General features: G+C 45.3%; 2 protein-coding genes across 3 annotated transcripts in view; one reads left to right on the top strand and one right to left on the bottom strand.

Annotated features, from left to right (window-relative positions):
* The first annotated feature begins 5,497 nt into the window (after positions 1–5,497).
* LOC135523961 (protachykinin-like) lies at positions 5,498–7,225 on the top strand. The gene is made up of 6 exons (XM_064951002.1): positions 5,498–5,766; positions 5,919–6,009; positions 6,205–6,240; positions 6,473–6,526; positions 6,698–6,772; positions 6,958–7,225. Exons 1-6 carry the CDS (start codon positions 5,653–5,655, stop codon positions 6,999–7,001), a joined length of 414 nt encoding a protein of 137 aa, XP_064807074.1. The 5' UTR covers positions 5,498–5,652; the 3' UTR covers positions 7,002–7,225.
* Positions 6,549–15,016, bottom strand: part of LOC135523960 (histone acetyltransferase KAT7-like) — a 32,508-nt gene continuing 24,040 nt past the window's right edge. For both annotated transcript variants that reach the window (XM_064951001.1, XM_064951000.1), the window contains exons 12-14: positions 13,959–14,105; positions 10,378–10,484; positions 6,549–7,748 (exon numbers count right to left, since the gene is read on the bottom strand). In XM_064951001.1, the coding sequence (XP_064807073.1) occupies positions 7,647–7,748; positions 10,378–10,484; positions 13,959–14,105 (356 nt within the window). In that variant the 3' untranslated portion in view covers positions 6,549–7,646. The remainder of the gene's footprint in view (positions 7,749–10,377; positions 10,485–13,958; positions 14,106–15,016) is intronic.

Below are 15,016 nucleotides of genomic sequence, written 5' to 3'. Positions count from 1 at the left end.
CATTCTCCTTCGCCCAGACACCATCCATGAAGTTACCTGCGGCTCCAGAGTCTACCAAGGCTTGAAGGTGAAGCTTGTGGTTGTCCCAGGAGAGGGTGACTGGAATGAGCAGACGGGAGTTGGACGGATGGGAGGAGGTTATGTTTCCCGTTACAGTTCCCCCTGGTCTGTACGGGACAGAGCGTTTCCCTGGAGCCCGGGACACGTGGAACGGAAATGGCCCGGTTTGCCGCAATATAGACAGCGTCGCTCCTCATCCGGCAGTCTCTCTCAGCCTGGGAGATGCGTCCAATCTGCATGGGTTCCGATGGAGCCAGCGAGGATAAAGGTGGGGACTCGGAGCTGGGACTGATAGGGGCTAGAGGTCTACGGTTGAGTTCTCTCTCTCTCAGACGCTGGTCAATGCGTGAGGCCAACTTGATCAGGGACTCGAGATTGTCCGGTGGTTCCCGAGTGGCCAGTTCATCTTGGATAGTGTCGGAAAGGCCTTTCAGAAAGCACACCGTGAGCGCCTCGTTGTTCCAGCCACTTGCTGCTGCCACCGTGCGGAACTGGATGGCATAGTCCGTCACGCTGCGCCAACCTTGGTGGAGAGTCAGGAGCTGTTTGGCTGAGTCAGAACCACTGCTTGGGCCTTGAAACACTCGTTTGAATTCCTCAGCAAAGGCAGAGTAGCTGGCACAGCAGGAACTATGGGCATCCCACACAGCAGTAGCCCAGGCCAGGGCTTTTTCCGACAGCAGGGTGATGATATAAGCGATCTTAGACCGGTCGGTGGGAAACGACGAGGGTTGTAGCTCAAAGGAGAGAGAACATTGGGTGAGAAACCCTTTACAAGCACTTGGATCACCTGAGAACCGTTGGGGAGGTGGAAGACGAGGTTCAGCCAGGGGGTTAACTGCCATGGGTACGTGAATCTGAGGTACTGGAACGGGAACTGTTGCCGGGGTAAGACGATCAGATATTTGCTTAATGGAAGTCAGCATCTCCGACAGAAGATGACAATGTCTAGCCATTAAGGCCTCTTGCTGAACCAGGGCGGCTTCGTGGCGTTGGACAGTCTCCTGGTGGTGGGACAGCATGGCAAAAAGGTCCTGGGAACTGGCTGCCTCTGGGTTCATTTTTGGCTCTGTGTTTCTGTCAGGACCCGGTTACGAACCTGGGTCTCCGGAGTGAGAAACAGTCACTTAACCAACTGAGCCACGAATAGTCAGCAGAACCCAGAAGATGAGGCAGACACAGCAGTACTTAAGACGGTGTATTTAATAAAGTAAAAAGGAGAAGTCCTTAAATACAAAAATGGCAAATCCAAAAGGTGGTAGGAATAGCACAAAAAAGCCTCAAGAGACACTCAAAAACAAAAACAGAATTCCACAAGAGCATCCACCGGAATCGACAGGAAAACACAGAACACTAGGGCTGGGTGCTAACATACAAACACAGAGCACAGAACTGAGGGAAACTAAGGGTTTAAATACAATCAGGGGAAACCAGGCACAGGTGCAAATAATAATGGGGAACAAGGGAAAAAACATAAGGTCAAAAAGCACAATGGGGGCATCTAGTGACCAAAACCCGGAAAAACCCTGGCCAAATTCTGACACAACCGTTGCTGACAGGTGTATAAAATTGAGCAAACAGCCATGGGTTCTCCATACAAACATTGGCAGTAGAATGGCCTTACTGAAGAGCTCAAGGACTTTACATTTTACATTACATTTAAGTCATTTAGCAGACGCTCTTATCCAGAGCGACTTACAAATTGGTGAATTCACCTTCTTTCAACGTGGCACTGTCACAGGATGCTACCTTTCCAACAGGTCAGTTTGTTAAATTTCTGCCCTGCTAGAGCTGCCCCGGTCTACTGTAAGTGCTGTTATTGTGAAGTGGAAATGTCTAGGAGCAACAACGGCTCAGCTGCAAAGTGGTAGGCCACAACTCACAGAATGGGACCACCGAGTGCTGAAGCGCATAGCGTGTAAAAATAGTCTGTCCTTGATTGCAACACTCACTACCGAGTTCCAAACTGCCTCTGGAAGCAACATCAGCACAACAACTGTTCATGGAAGTTTAATGAAATGGATTTCCATGGCCGAGAAGCCTAACTATGTGCAATGCCAAGCGTTGGCTAGAGTGGTGTAAAGCTTGCCACCATTGGTCTCTGGAGCAGTGGAAATGCGTTCTCTGGAGTGATGAATCACGCTTCACCATCTGGCAGTCTGACAGACGAATCTGGGTTTGACGGATGCCAGGAGAACACTACCTGCTCCAATGCATAGTGCCAACTGTAAAGTTTGGTGTAGGAGAAATAATGGTCTGGGGCTGTTTTTCATGGTTCGGGCGAGGCCCCTTAGTTCCAGTGAAGGGAAATCTTAACTCTTCAGCATACAATGACATTCTAGACGATTTTGTGCTTTCAATTTTGTGGCAACAGTTTAGAGAAGTCCCTTTCCTTTTTCAGCATGACAATGCCCGAGTGCATAAAGCGAGGTTCATACAGAAATGGTTTGCCGAAATCACTTGACTGGCCTCAACTCCACTGAAGCCCTGACCTCAACTCCACTGAACACCTTTGGGTTTAATTGGAACGCCGACTGTGAGACAGGCCTCGCAGCAATGTAACAAGATATAGTGGAAAGCCTTCCTAGAAGGGTGGAGGCAGTTATAGCAGCAAAGGTGGGACCAACTTTATATTAATGCCCATGATTTATTTATTTATTTATATATATATATATATATATATATATATATACATACACACACACAGTAGGGAGAACAAGTATTTGATACACTGCCTATTTTGCAGGTTGTCCTACTTACAAAGCATGTAGAGGTCTGTAATTTTTATCATAGGTACACTTCAACTGTGAGAGACGGAATCTAAAACAAAAATCCAGAAAATCACATTGTATGATTTTTAAGTAATTAATTTGCATTGTATTGCATGACATGACATAAGTATTTGATCACCTACCAACCAGTAAGAATTCCAGCTCTCATAGACCTATTAGTTTTCCTTTAAGAAGCCTCCTGTTCTCCACTCATTACCTGTATTAACTGCACCTGTTTGAACTCGTTACCTGTATATAAGACACCTGTCCACACACTCAATCAAACAGTCTACAACCTCTCCACAATGGCCAAGACCAGAGAGCTGTGTAAGGACATCAGGGCTAAAATTGTAGACCTGCACAAGACTGGGATGGGCTACAGGACAATAGGCAAGCAGCTTGGTGAGAAGGCAACAACTGTTGGCACAATTATTAGAAAATGGAATAAGTTCAAGATGACGGTCAATCATCCTCGGTCTGGGGCTTCATGCAAGATCTCACCTCGTGGGGCATCAATGATCATGAGGGAAGGAGAGGGATCAGCCCAGAACTACACGGCAGGACCTGGTCAATGACCTGAAGATAGCTGGGACCACAGTCTCAAAGAAAACCATTAGTAACACACGACGCCGTCATGGATTAAAATCCTGCAGCGCATGCAAGGTCCCCCTGCTCAAGCCAACGCATGTCCAGGCCCGTCTGAAGTTTGCCAATGACCATCTGGATGATCCAGAGGAGGAATGGGAGAAGGTCATGTGGTCTGATGAGACAAAAATAGAGCTCTTTGGTCCAAACTCCACTCCCCGTGTTTGGAGGAAGAAGAAGGATGAGTACAACCCCAAGAACACCATTCCAACCGTGAAGAATGGAGGTGGAAACATTATTCTTTGGGGATGCTTTTCTGCAAAGGGGACAGGACGACTGCACCGTATTGAGGGGAGGATGGACGGGGACATGTATCGCGAGATCTTGGCCAACAACCTCCTTCCCTCAGTAAGAGCATTGAAGATGGGTCGTGGCTGGGTCTTCCGCATGACAACGACCTGAAACACACAGCCAGGGCAACTAAGGAGTGGCTCCGTAACAAGCATCTCAAGGTCCTGGAGTGGCCTAGCCAGTCTCTAGACTTGAACCCAATAGAAAATCTTTGGAGGGAGCTGAAAGTCCGTATTGCCCAGCGACAGCCCCGAAACATAAAGGATCAGGAGAAGGTCTGTATGGAGGAGTGGGCGAAAATCCCTGCTGCAGTGTGTGCAAACCTGGTCAAGAACTACAGGAAACGTATGATCTCTGTAATTGCAAACAAAGGTTTCTGTACCAAATATTAAGTTCTGATTTTCTGATGTATCAAATACTTATGTCTTGCAATAAAATGCTCATTAATTACTTAATCATAAAATGTGATTTTCTGGATTTTTGTTTTAGATTCCATCTCTCACAGTTGAAGTGCACCTATGATAAAAATGACAGACCTCTACCTGCTTTGTAAGTAGGAAAACCTGCAAAATCAGCAGTGTATCAAATACTTGTTCTCCCCACTGTGTGTGTGTGTGTGTGTGTGTATATATATATAAAAACCAAATCAGCTGTTGCAGCACGGCATGATATTGTGGCTCGAGAGCATCTCTCTCAGCTGGGTATCACACTACCCTCAGTGCTGTTAGGAAATACCATCTGCTTGAAATAGCCATATCTCTCAAGAAAAGCCTGAAGTACTCTCGGTCACTAAAATGTGGCTTATAATTTAAGAACCCATATGAGAGTGTCAGATATTCTGGTGCTTTGTTCATCTGACTTTGGCAAACATGAGGCAATTTCACAGAGATGTATCCCCCCCTATCACTCAGGATAGTATACCATGGTGCACACTGCTTTCTCAAGACAGACACAAAAATGAACGAGCCATGTAGCAAATCCACTTAGTTTGTTTTTTACGTGTTTTTTTGACCTTATGAGGTCTATATTGGGCTGTCCTCCTGCACAGACAGGCATGATTCACTAAGTCAATTGGTGAACAGGTGACTGCGGAATAGGAGGCATTGTTCAAATACGTCAGGTGCCTGCTTTCATGCCCCCTCGCATCAAAGAGAAAGATCAAAAGGTCACAAATGAGGCTGCTTTTTTTCTGGCAAATATTGAGATCCGGTTATGACAAACATGGAAATAACAGAATCCATTTAAAAAAAGTAAATATTTAACTGTGAATTGCATACATACAGATCAGATAAGAGCGCTTTCAAGACAGTGCATTATAGGAAATATGAGGCAAATCAATTACACAATTTAAACACAGTTCCCAATACAATCAAACCCAAGGAAAGTGAGTTGAGCACCAGGTAGAACTTTTAAAACCATGGATAAGTAGTACAATTACATGTTTTGTAAATGAGATATTGAGCATTATACAGCCCAAGAGTGATCAAACTGGAGTACAGCTTGCTGCATTTACCTCACCATTTTTTTACACTCAATTATGTACATAGGTTTGCAAAAATCTATTTCATGCAACTCTTTACATGACATAAAAAATGTGCCATATTTCTTAGATACGGCGTAATAATCGTATGAGCTTGAGGATTTGATGGCATTGAGGGGGAGGGGACATGAGGCTGTATGGGGTACTGTAGTATAAAATGCACATTATATTCAGTCAGTGGAGGATCAGTCAGAGAAGGAATAGACACAGCCCTCTATCCAGCTGAACAAATAGATATTTTCTGAGCTCACTCAACAGCAAACGATTATTATTTAATTAAAATATATATTTCTGAAGTAAAATAGGCTTATTTGAATACAGCTTTGTCGGGTATCATTACACTCAATGGATATTTGGAAATTCCAGCTGGTAATAGTTACCCTGTATTCCCTGGTGTATACATGTCAGGGATTGTCTTTTAGTGTTGACAAGGAACACTGGGTATCCAAAGACTGGCAGGTAAGTGAGATTCATATAGTTGATCTATTCATGATTTGAACCAAACACGTTATCACATAGCAATAATTGTCACAATTGTGGAGAACAGAAATCAGGCAAATTAATCAACAACAAAATAATAATCTTGTCTTTAATCTTTTTCCCACGATGAGCCACTGGAGAAGAGGTTGGCCAGCCAAGTGGCTAGTCTGTTTAAGAGATCTAAAGCCCATCAGTTCTACGGGCTTATGGGCAAACGCTCAGGTAACACTAACCTTCTTCCTGTGCAAATCTGTAAAAGGGATCTTATTACAGTTAAGGTAGACTAGAATACACATTTTATGGTGTGTACTGTATTTATGTTCAGTATGTATTATATCTAATTAATAAGCAAAGCAAATCGCTTGTTTTTTTAAACTCAAATACATTTGAGTGCTTAACAGGTACCTTTTATTACAGATGATCAGCCGCAGCCTATTGGAGTGAATAGAAGACGTAAGTATAGAACACTGGAGTAATAACAAACCCTTTTTTGGAATATAGTGGTGGCCTAAACAGAACTCTGTGGTCCACCGTTCACACACTATTAGATTATTCAGTGTCTAAATCCTGTCAGCAGACCAACAGTATGAGCAATTCTTCTGCAGTACATGGATTTAAAACGGGTTTTAAATTGAACAATGCATCTCCTTTTTAAATGAATCTTTCCTGATTTTGTCTTCAACAGGAAATAAAGGGGAGATGTTTGTTGGACTTATGGGAAGAAGAGCATCAAGTGGGGGTAAGAATAATTAAACTCCATATAAAATCTCAAGGTCATTTTATTAAAAATACAAAAAAAGAATGACAAAAACACAGCACAGAGAAGTAAACACCAAAAGGTTTAAACAATAAAACAGGTACCAACAATTCCAGTCGTGCGCCATGAACAAATGCTTTTTTGTTGCTGCAGAATCGTTCACAAGAATCATTCCAGATGCTACAAGCACTGCGATCGATATCGCCGAAGGATCACACACACAACCAGGTATTTCTTCTACATTGATGTTATGGTCAAAACCTGAGAGCACTTTGTAACATTGTAATGTAGTTTGCACAGTAAAACATTTGAAACTGTTAAATATATATGTAAAACCTGTATTTATGATGACTAAATGCAAACCAAACATTTTAACTGGTATTCTGTACTATTTGTACTTCTTCACTTGGCAGATTCACAAGAGGCATGGGACCAACTCCTGTATGACTACAGCTAATAAAAAAGATTCAGATTTGAATGTTTACATGATCTATACAATGTTGATATCAACGCATAAAAAAAAGAAACAACAGTATCTCATACTTTTAAGAAAAAATGCTATGTCTTTAAGGTATCCAAGTTCATGCCGATGATTATTGTGTATCCTATCCCCAAAAAAGCACTTGTCTCTGCAAACAACTGCCACTGTGTTGAATGGAATAAAAGGCCAGGAATGCTGCAGCAGGTCAGAAGTATGTGTTTTTTTATGAGGACAAAGAAGCAAAACATTCATTATGTGATCCACTAGAGCCTGAGCTTTCGGTACAAGGCTCCGACGAGGTGTAAATACATTCGTAGCTTATCTTGATTTAGGTGGATCGTTTAAAACAAGAGTCGTCAACTAGAATTCTCCAACTTTCATTGTTTAACAATATTTAAGCCAAGAATTAATTGAATGGTGACATGGCGACAAATTTCTAAAATATAAATACGAGTCGAAATGTAAAACAGGGGAAGAGAGTTCCTCCAGACAAGAACAACCTAGTAAAGGGCAGCTATACAGGGTGGATAGAGGGATAGAAGAAAGAACACTGTGGCATTGATAGATGATAGGACTCCTATCCTGGCAGGAGTGGTAGAAGAAAGAAGAGTTTATTTTAGCCTATGTCCCTTTGGGCGGGGTCCATTTTAACGAACTGGGGTCAATGGTTTTGTTGTTGCTGCCTCTTTTGGTCTCCTTGGATTTCCACTCATCGATCAGATCCTGTAAGGAGGAGTTCAATTCATAGAATTTATTGGTCTTTTACAGGAATTTGAATCAGATTCAAGAGCACTGAGTCAAAGACAACATTAAGTCATCCACATTCCCAGACAACATGACATGGATGACAACCACATAAAACAGATAGGGTTAAACGCACAAGCTACAGCAAATACAGAGCCTTCAGAAAGTATTCAGACCCCTTCACTTTTCCCACATTTTGTTACGTTACAGCCTTATTCTAAAATTGATTAAATTGTTTTCTTCCCTCATCAATCGACACACAATACCCCATAATGACAAAGCAAAAACTGTTTTCATAAATGTTTTGCTAATTTATAAAAAAAACAAAAAAACAATGAAATATCACATTTACATAAGTATTCAGACCCTTTACTTACTTTGTTGAAGCACATTTGGCAGCGATTACAGCCTCGAGTCTTCTTGGATACGACACCACATGCTTGGCACACCTGATTTTGAGAGTTTCTCCAATTCTTCTCTGCAGATCCTCTCAAGCTCTGTCAGGTTGGATGGGGAGGGTTCCTGCAGCTATTTTCAGGTCTCTTCAGGGATGTTAGATTAGGTTCATGTCAGGCTCTGGCTTGGCCACTCAAGGACATTCAGCCACTCCCGCGTTGTCTTGGCTGTGTGCTTAGGGTCGTTGTCCTGTTGGAAGGTGAACCTTCAACCCAGTCTGAAGTTCTGAGCGCTCTGGAGCAGGTTTTCATCAAAGATCTCTCTGTACTTTGCTTTGTTCATCTTCCCTTGATCCTGACTAGTCTCCCAGTCCCTGCTGCTGAAAAACATCCCCACAGCATGATGCTGTCACCACCCTGCTTCACCGTAGGGATGGTGCCAGATGTGACGCTTAGCATTCAGGCCAAAGAGTTCGATCTTGGTTTCATCAGACCAGAGAATCTTGTTTCTCATGGTCTAAAAGTCCTTTAGGTGCCTTTTAGCAAACTCCAAGCGGGCTGTCATGTGCTTTTTTTACTGAGGAGTGGCTTCTGTCTGGCCACGCCACCATAAAGACCTGATTGGTGGAGTGCTGCACAGATGGTTGTCCTTCTGTAAGGTTCTCCCATCTCCACGGAGTGATCATTGGGTTTTTGGTCACCTCCCTGACCAAGGCCCTTCTACCCCGATTGCTCAGTTTGGCCGGGCAGCCTGCTCTAGGACAATTAATGGTGGTTCCAAACTTGTTCCATTTAATAACGATGGAGGCCAGTGTTCTTGGGAACCTTCAAAGTTGCAGACATTTTTTGATACCCTTCCCCAAATCTGTGTCTTGACACAATCCAGTCTCGGAGCTCTACGGACAATTCCTTCAAACTCATGGCTTGGTTTTTGCGCTGACATGCACTGTCAACTGTGGGACCTTATATAGACAGGTGTGTGCCTTTCCAAATCATGTACAATCAATTGAATTTACCACAGGTGGACTCCGAGTTGAAGAAAAAACTCTGGGATGATCAATGGAAACAGGAAGCACCTGAGCTCAATTTTGAGTCTCAATACTTATGCAAATAAGTTATGTCTGTTTTTTTGTTTTTAACAAATTAGCAAACATTTCTAAAACCTGTTGGGGTATTGTGTGTAGATTGCTAAGAAAATTGTTTTATTTAAACAATTTTAGAATAAGGCTGTAACGTAACAAAATGTGGAAAAAGTCAAGGGGTCTGAATACTTTCCGAAGGCACTGTACATGATATATACATTGCAAAACCAAGGATAGCTCAAATGTCCACAGGACTTCTCCTTCCCAGGTTAAGTGTCTAGTCTAGTGCCTGTTGAATGGGAACAAAGGTGAGGACAGTTCACCTGAAACAGAACCACATTAAAACATTACACTGTTGATTCAATCACCACCTTCCGGAGACACCTGAAACCCCACCTCTTCAAGGAATACCTAGGATAGGATAAGTAATCCTTCTCACCCCCACCCCCCTTAAATGATTTAGATGCACTATTGTAAAGTGGCTGTTCCACTGGATGTCAGAAGGTGAATTCACCAATTTGTAAGTCGCTCTGGATAAGAGCGTCTGCTAAATGACTTAAATGTAAATGTAAATGATTTTATGTGCATTTTACCTTTACTGTAATTTTTTGCAACCATTAGTCGATAACGAAATGTGGAAATAGTTCAATAATATAGCAAGAATATTCATGACAAAACTTGGGGTGGATACAACATGGCAAGACAAAAATTACAATACGCAAGGTCGCAGTTGTAAATGAGAACTTGTACAAGGGTTTGAGTGACAGGTCTAACTGGTGTCTCCAAATGGCCGCACCTCTTCAAAGTGTGCACAGTCATTTCAATACACTTTCATTACTCAGGGGCAGAGCCTTTAAATAGTTCACTTTTTTATCTCCTGGCTGTGCCTTTGGAGGAACTGAAGCAAGCACATTTGTGGTGGTCCCATTTAAAACATTTGTCAGTTGAAAGCTATACGTCGTTGTAAAGCAGAGACCCAATACGTAATGTATAGTATGTTACTGTACAGCCACTGCGTTCCAATTTAAACACTTATCAGTGACCAAGTCACCCATTTTGAGTACAAAGGGTTAACCAATGTTGATATTGTCATGACACGCATCTTCTTCATGAAGGGGACACATACAGTACCTGTCTCTTCAAGACGAGGTGCTTTCCCTTCCAGTACTTGAGCATCTGCAGGGACTGCAGGGTGCTGACAATGTCCACTGGGTTCACGGCTGTCTCCTGGCTGATCTCTGAACACACAAACATAACACACAGCTCTTCACACACTCATTCAAAAAAAGAGAATCCTGCCAAGCGTGTACCATTTCGTATGCTATTCCTAACCATTCAAATGCTTGGTGGAAAATCTGCTAACGCGTTCAAATGACATTTAGGCTAACCTGAAGACACATAATTAACAACAGTAAATCACCAACATTTGCAGACAACATGACACAGATGACAACCACCACATGAAATAGATAAATGCTACATACGCACAAGTTACAGCAAATACTTGCTAAAAACTGTGCAAAATCAAGGGTACCTGTCACGCCCTGGTCGAAATATATTATGTTTATTCATCATTTATTCATTCAGGCCAGGGTGTGACATGGGTTATTGTGGTGTGTTTTTGTCTTGGGGTTTTGTGGGATGTCTAGCGTTAGTCTATGGCTGCCTGAGGCGGTTCTCAATCAGAGTCAGGTGATTATCGTTGTCTCTGATTGGGAACCATATTTAGGCAGCCATATTCTTTGTGTGTTTCGTGGGTGATTGTCCTTAGTGTCCTTGTTCCTGTCTCTGTGTTAGTTTACATTAGTATAGGCTGTTTAGGTTTTCGTTAAGTTCTTTGTTTTATAGTGTTTGTATTTAGATTCGTGTTACGTTTTGTTCATTAAACATGGATCGCAATCTACACGCTGCATTTTGGTCCGACTCTCCTTCACCGCATGAAAACCGTTACACCCAACACAAACAGACCAAGCAGCGTGTCAACAGGCAGGAGCCACAGGAGAAATAGCAAAGGCAGCAGCAGGAGCAGCGTAAAAAGGACTTTTGGACTTGGGAGGAAATCCTCGACGGGAGAGGACCCTGGGCTAAACCAGGGGAGTGTAGCCGCCCCAAGGAGCAACAAAAGGAGGTATCGACATGGGAGGACGAATTGTTTGGAGAAGGACCCTGGGATCAGCCTGGAGAATATCGCCGCCTGGAGGCGGCGAGAGCTGAGAGGCTTTGGTATGAGGAGAAGCAACAGCAGCAGCAGGAGCAACAATATCGGGACTACACTACTTGGGAGGAAATAGACAGGTGGGCGGTCGACCCAGGGAGAGTGCCGGAGCCCGCCTGAGATTCACTGGAGCAGTGCGAAGAAGGGTATAGGAGAATAGAGATGGCGGAGCAAGCACGGCGGCGCGGAAGGAAGCCCGAGAGTCAGCCCCAAAAATTTCTTGGGGGGAGGCTCACAGGGAGTATGGCTACGCCAGGTAGGAGACCTGCGCAAACTTCCTGTGCTTACCGGGGGGCTAAAGTGACCGGGCAGGCACCGTGTTATGCTGTGGAGCGCACAGTGTCTCCAGTGCGGGTGCATAGCCCGGTGCGGTATATACCAGCTCCTCGTATTGGCCGGGCTAGAGTGGGCATCGAGCCAGGTAAAGTTGGGCAGGCTCGGTGCTCAAGAGCTCCAGTGCGCCTGCACAGTCCGGTCTATCCAGTGCCACCTCAGGAGAGGAGGAAGGCTCTGGCTGCGCTAAACAGACGGGAGACTCCGGCAGCGCAGGAGAGGAGAAAGGCTCCGGTAGCGCTGGAGAGGCGAGGCCTCTCCTGCGCTGCCGGAGCCTCCCGCCTGTTCAGCATCAGGCCAGTAGCCTCGCCTCTCCAGCGCTACCGGAGCCTTTCTCCTCTCCTGCGCTGCCGGAGTCTCCCGTCTGTTTAGCGCAGCCAGAGCCTTCCTCCTCTCCTGCGCTGCCGGAGCCTCCCGCCTGTTCAGCGCTACCGGAGCCTCCCGCCTGTTCAGCGCTGTCGGAGCCTTCCTCCTCTCCTGCGCTGCTGGAGTCTCCTGCCTGTTCAGCGCAGCCAGAGCTGCCAGCGTGCATGGAGCAGCCAGAGCTGCCAGCCTGCATGGAGCAGCCAGAGCTGCCAGCCTGCATGGAGCAGCCAGAGCTGTCAGTCTGCATGAAGCAGCCAGAGCTGCCAGTCTGCATGAAGCAGCCAGAGCTGCCAGTCTGCAAGGAGCCACCAGTCTGCCCAGCGCCGCCAGTCTGCCCAGCGCCGCCAGTCTGCCCAGTGCCGCCAGTCAGCCCGGAACCGCCAGTCAGCCAGGATCTTCCAGATCCGCCAGTCAGCCAGACTCTTCCAGATCCGCCAGTCAGCCAGACTCTTCCAGATCCGCCAGTCAGCCAGACTCTTCCAGATCCGCCAGTCAGCCAGACTCTTCCAGATCCGCCAGTCAGCCAGACTCTTCCAGATCCGCCAGTCAGCCAGACTCTTCCAGATCCGCCAGTCAACCAGACTCTTCCAGATCCGCCAGTCAACCAGACTCTTCCAGATCCGCCAGTCAACCAGGCTCTTCCAGATCCGCCAGCCAGCCAGGATCTGCCGGAGCCAACTACCTGCCTGAGCTTCCTCTCAGTGCTGGGCTTCCTCTCAGTCCCGAGCTTCCCCTCAGTGCTGGGCTTCCTCTCAATCCCGAGCTTCCCCTCAGTGCTGAGCTGCCTCTGTCCCGAGCTGCCCCTCTGTCCCGAGCTGCCCTTCTGTCCCGAGCTGACCCTCAGTCCAGTGGGGTTCTGGATGAGGACTACTAGGCCATGGTCGGCGGCGAAGGTGGACTATCCTAGGACGCGAGGAGGGGGGACTAAGACATTTATAGAGTGGGTTCCACGTCCCGCGCCGGAGTCGCCACCATGGACAGACGCCCACCCGGACCCTCCCTATTGTTTTGATGTGCGTCCGGGAGTCCGCAGCTTAGGGGGGGGGGGGGGTTCTGTCACGCCCTGGTCGAAATATATTATGTTTATTCTTCATTTATTCGGTCAGGCCAGGGTGTGACATGGGTTATTGTGGTGTGTTTTTGTCTTGGGGTTTTGTGGGATGTCTAGCGTTAGTCTTTGGCTGCCTGATTATCGTTGTCTCTGATTGGGAACCATATTTAGGCAGCCATATTCTTTGTGTGTTTCGTGGGTGATTGTCCTTAGTGTCCTTGTTCCTGTCTCTGTGTTAGTTTACACTAGTATAGGCTGTTTCGGTTTTCGTTACGTTCTTTGTTTTGTAGTGTTTGTATTTAGATTTGTTACGTTTTGTTCATTAAACATGGATCGCAATCTACACGCTGCATTTTGGTCCGACTCTCCTTCACCGCATGAAAACCGTTACAGTACCGGTAGTCTTCCCAGGTTTAAAGTGCTTAGTGTATGTTGAGCAGATGGATGCGCCTAGAGACACATGAGTTATGAGTGGAGAATTGCCCTATTTGGACAGGCCCAAACTATAATGTGTGTAACAGAAGAAATATAAGAAGGACATGCATAAGCATAGTAGCAATTGAAAAACTTTGGAGATTATGTATGTGTGCGTGTGTGTAAAGTGTGTGTGTGTAACCTGAACAAGCCACATCATTTGACGGCGTCATTTTGACACTAAACTAATTGTACATTCTTACCAAATCCTCTTAACACATTAAAGTGTGGCATTAAGCACACACATTTTCTATGTAAAGTCTTCTCTATCACCTTTGATGGAGATTTCCTTGCCCTGGAAGTTGTACATGTAGCGCAGGAGCACCTCCTTCCAGTAGCTGCGGTAGCTGATGAGGCCCAGGTCCGAGAGGGGCCGCTCCGGGGAGCCCACCTTCTCCTCCACCTTGGACAGCAGGTAACCTATAGAAAGGGGATAGGGTAGGCAGGGTGGTCAGTAGCAGTTCGCATAAACAATGAGATGGACTGCACTAAAATAGCAATGAGACCCAGTGGAGAAAAGCAAAACCTCAAAATGAACTGTAGTTTTACTCTACTGCAATAGCTACTAGAGCTGGGCGATACACCAAATGAATTTGATGAAATATAATTTATGTTTTAGCCTGTATCGCAAGGAAACGTTTTCATGAGCGTTTATGTCCACTTGTTCATGTTGTCTTTTTAGTCTGGTCTCTCTTGCTCCTTCTGGGCTTTGTGCACCTTGCCAGTCACACACCAAGCCCCTGTCGCTGCCACTCACAGTAGAAACATCCATTCTTCCTCTTTGTGCACCTAGCCAATCACACACCAAGCCCCTGCCGCTGCCACTCACAGTAGAAACATCCATTCTTCCTCTTTGTGCACCTTGCCAATCACACACCAAGCCCCTGCTGCCACTCACAGTAGAAACATCCATTCTTCCTCTTTGTGCACCTTGCCAATCACACACCAAGCCCCTGCCGCTGCCACTCACAGTAGAAACATCCATTCTTCCTCTCTGACAACAAGCAGTTTCAACTCACTATTTGCATTTGAGATTTGGTCCAACATAATCGATCACATGGATCCCGAAACACATTGAGGCACACATTTACAGTAATAGAGGAGAACTTAACCTATCTAACTATAACTTGTTTTTGTCTCCACTCCCGAAATGTACGGAGAGCAGACCCTGCTAAAGCTTTGCTGTACCACGTACAGTCCGATAGAACCATTTTTGCCACATACTTGTGCCAACTGTCTAGTTGTTTTATAAATGAGCATAAAAAGACCCATTTAAATAAGGAATTGGCACCTCATTCTCATTCTGAGAAATAAGCATCTTCTTATACAGG

This window comes from Oncorhynchus masou, chromosome 31 (assembly GCF_036934945.1).
Source record: "Oncorhynchus masou masou isolate Uvic2021 chromosome 31, UVic_Omas_1.1, whole genome shotgun sequence".
Taxonomy (NCBI): Eukaryota; Metazoa; Chordata; class Actinopteri; order Salmoniformes; family Salmonidae; genus Oncorhynchus; species Oncorhynchus masou.
This window is presented reverse-complemented; position numbering and strand designations above follow the sequence as displayed.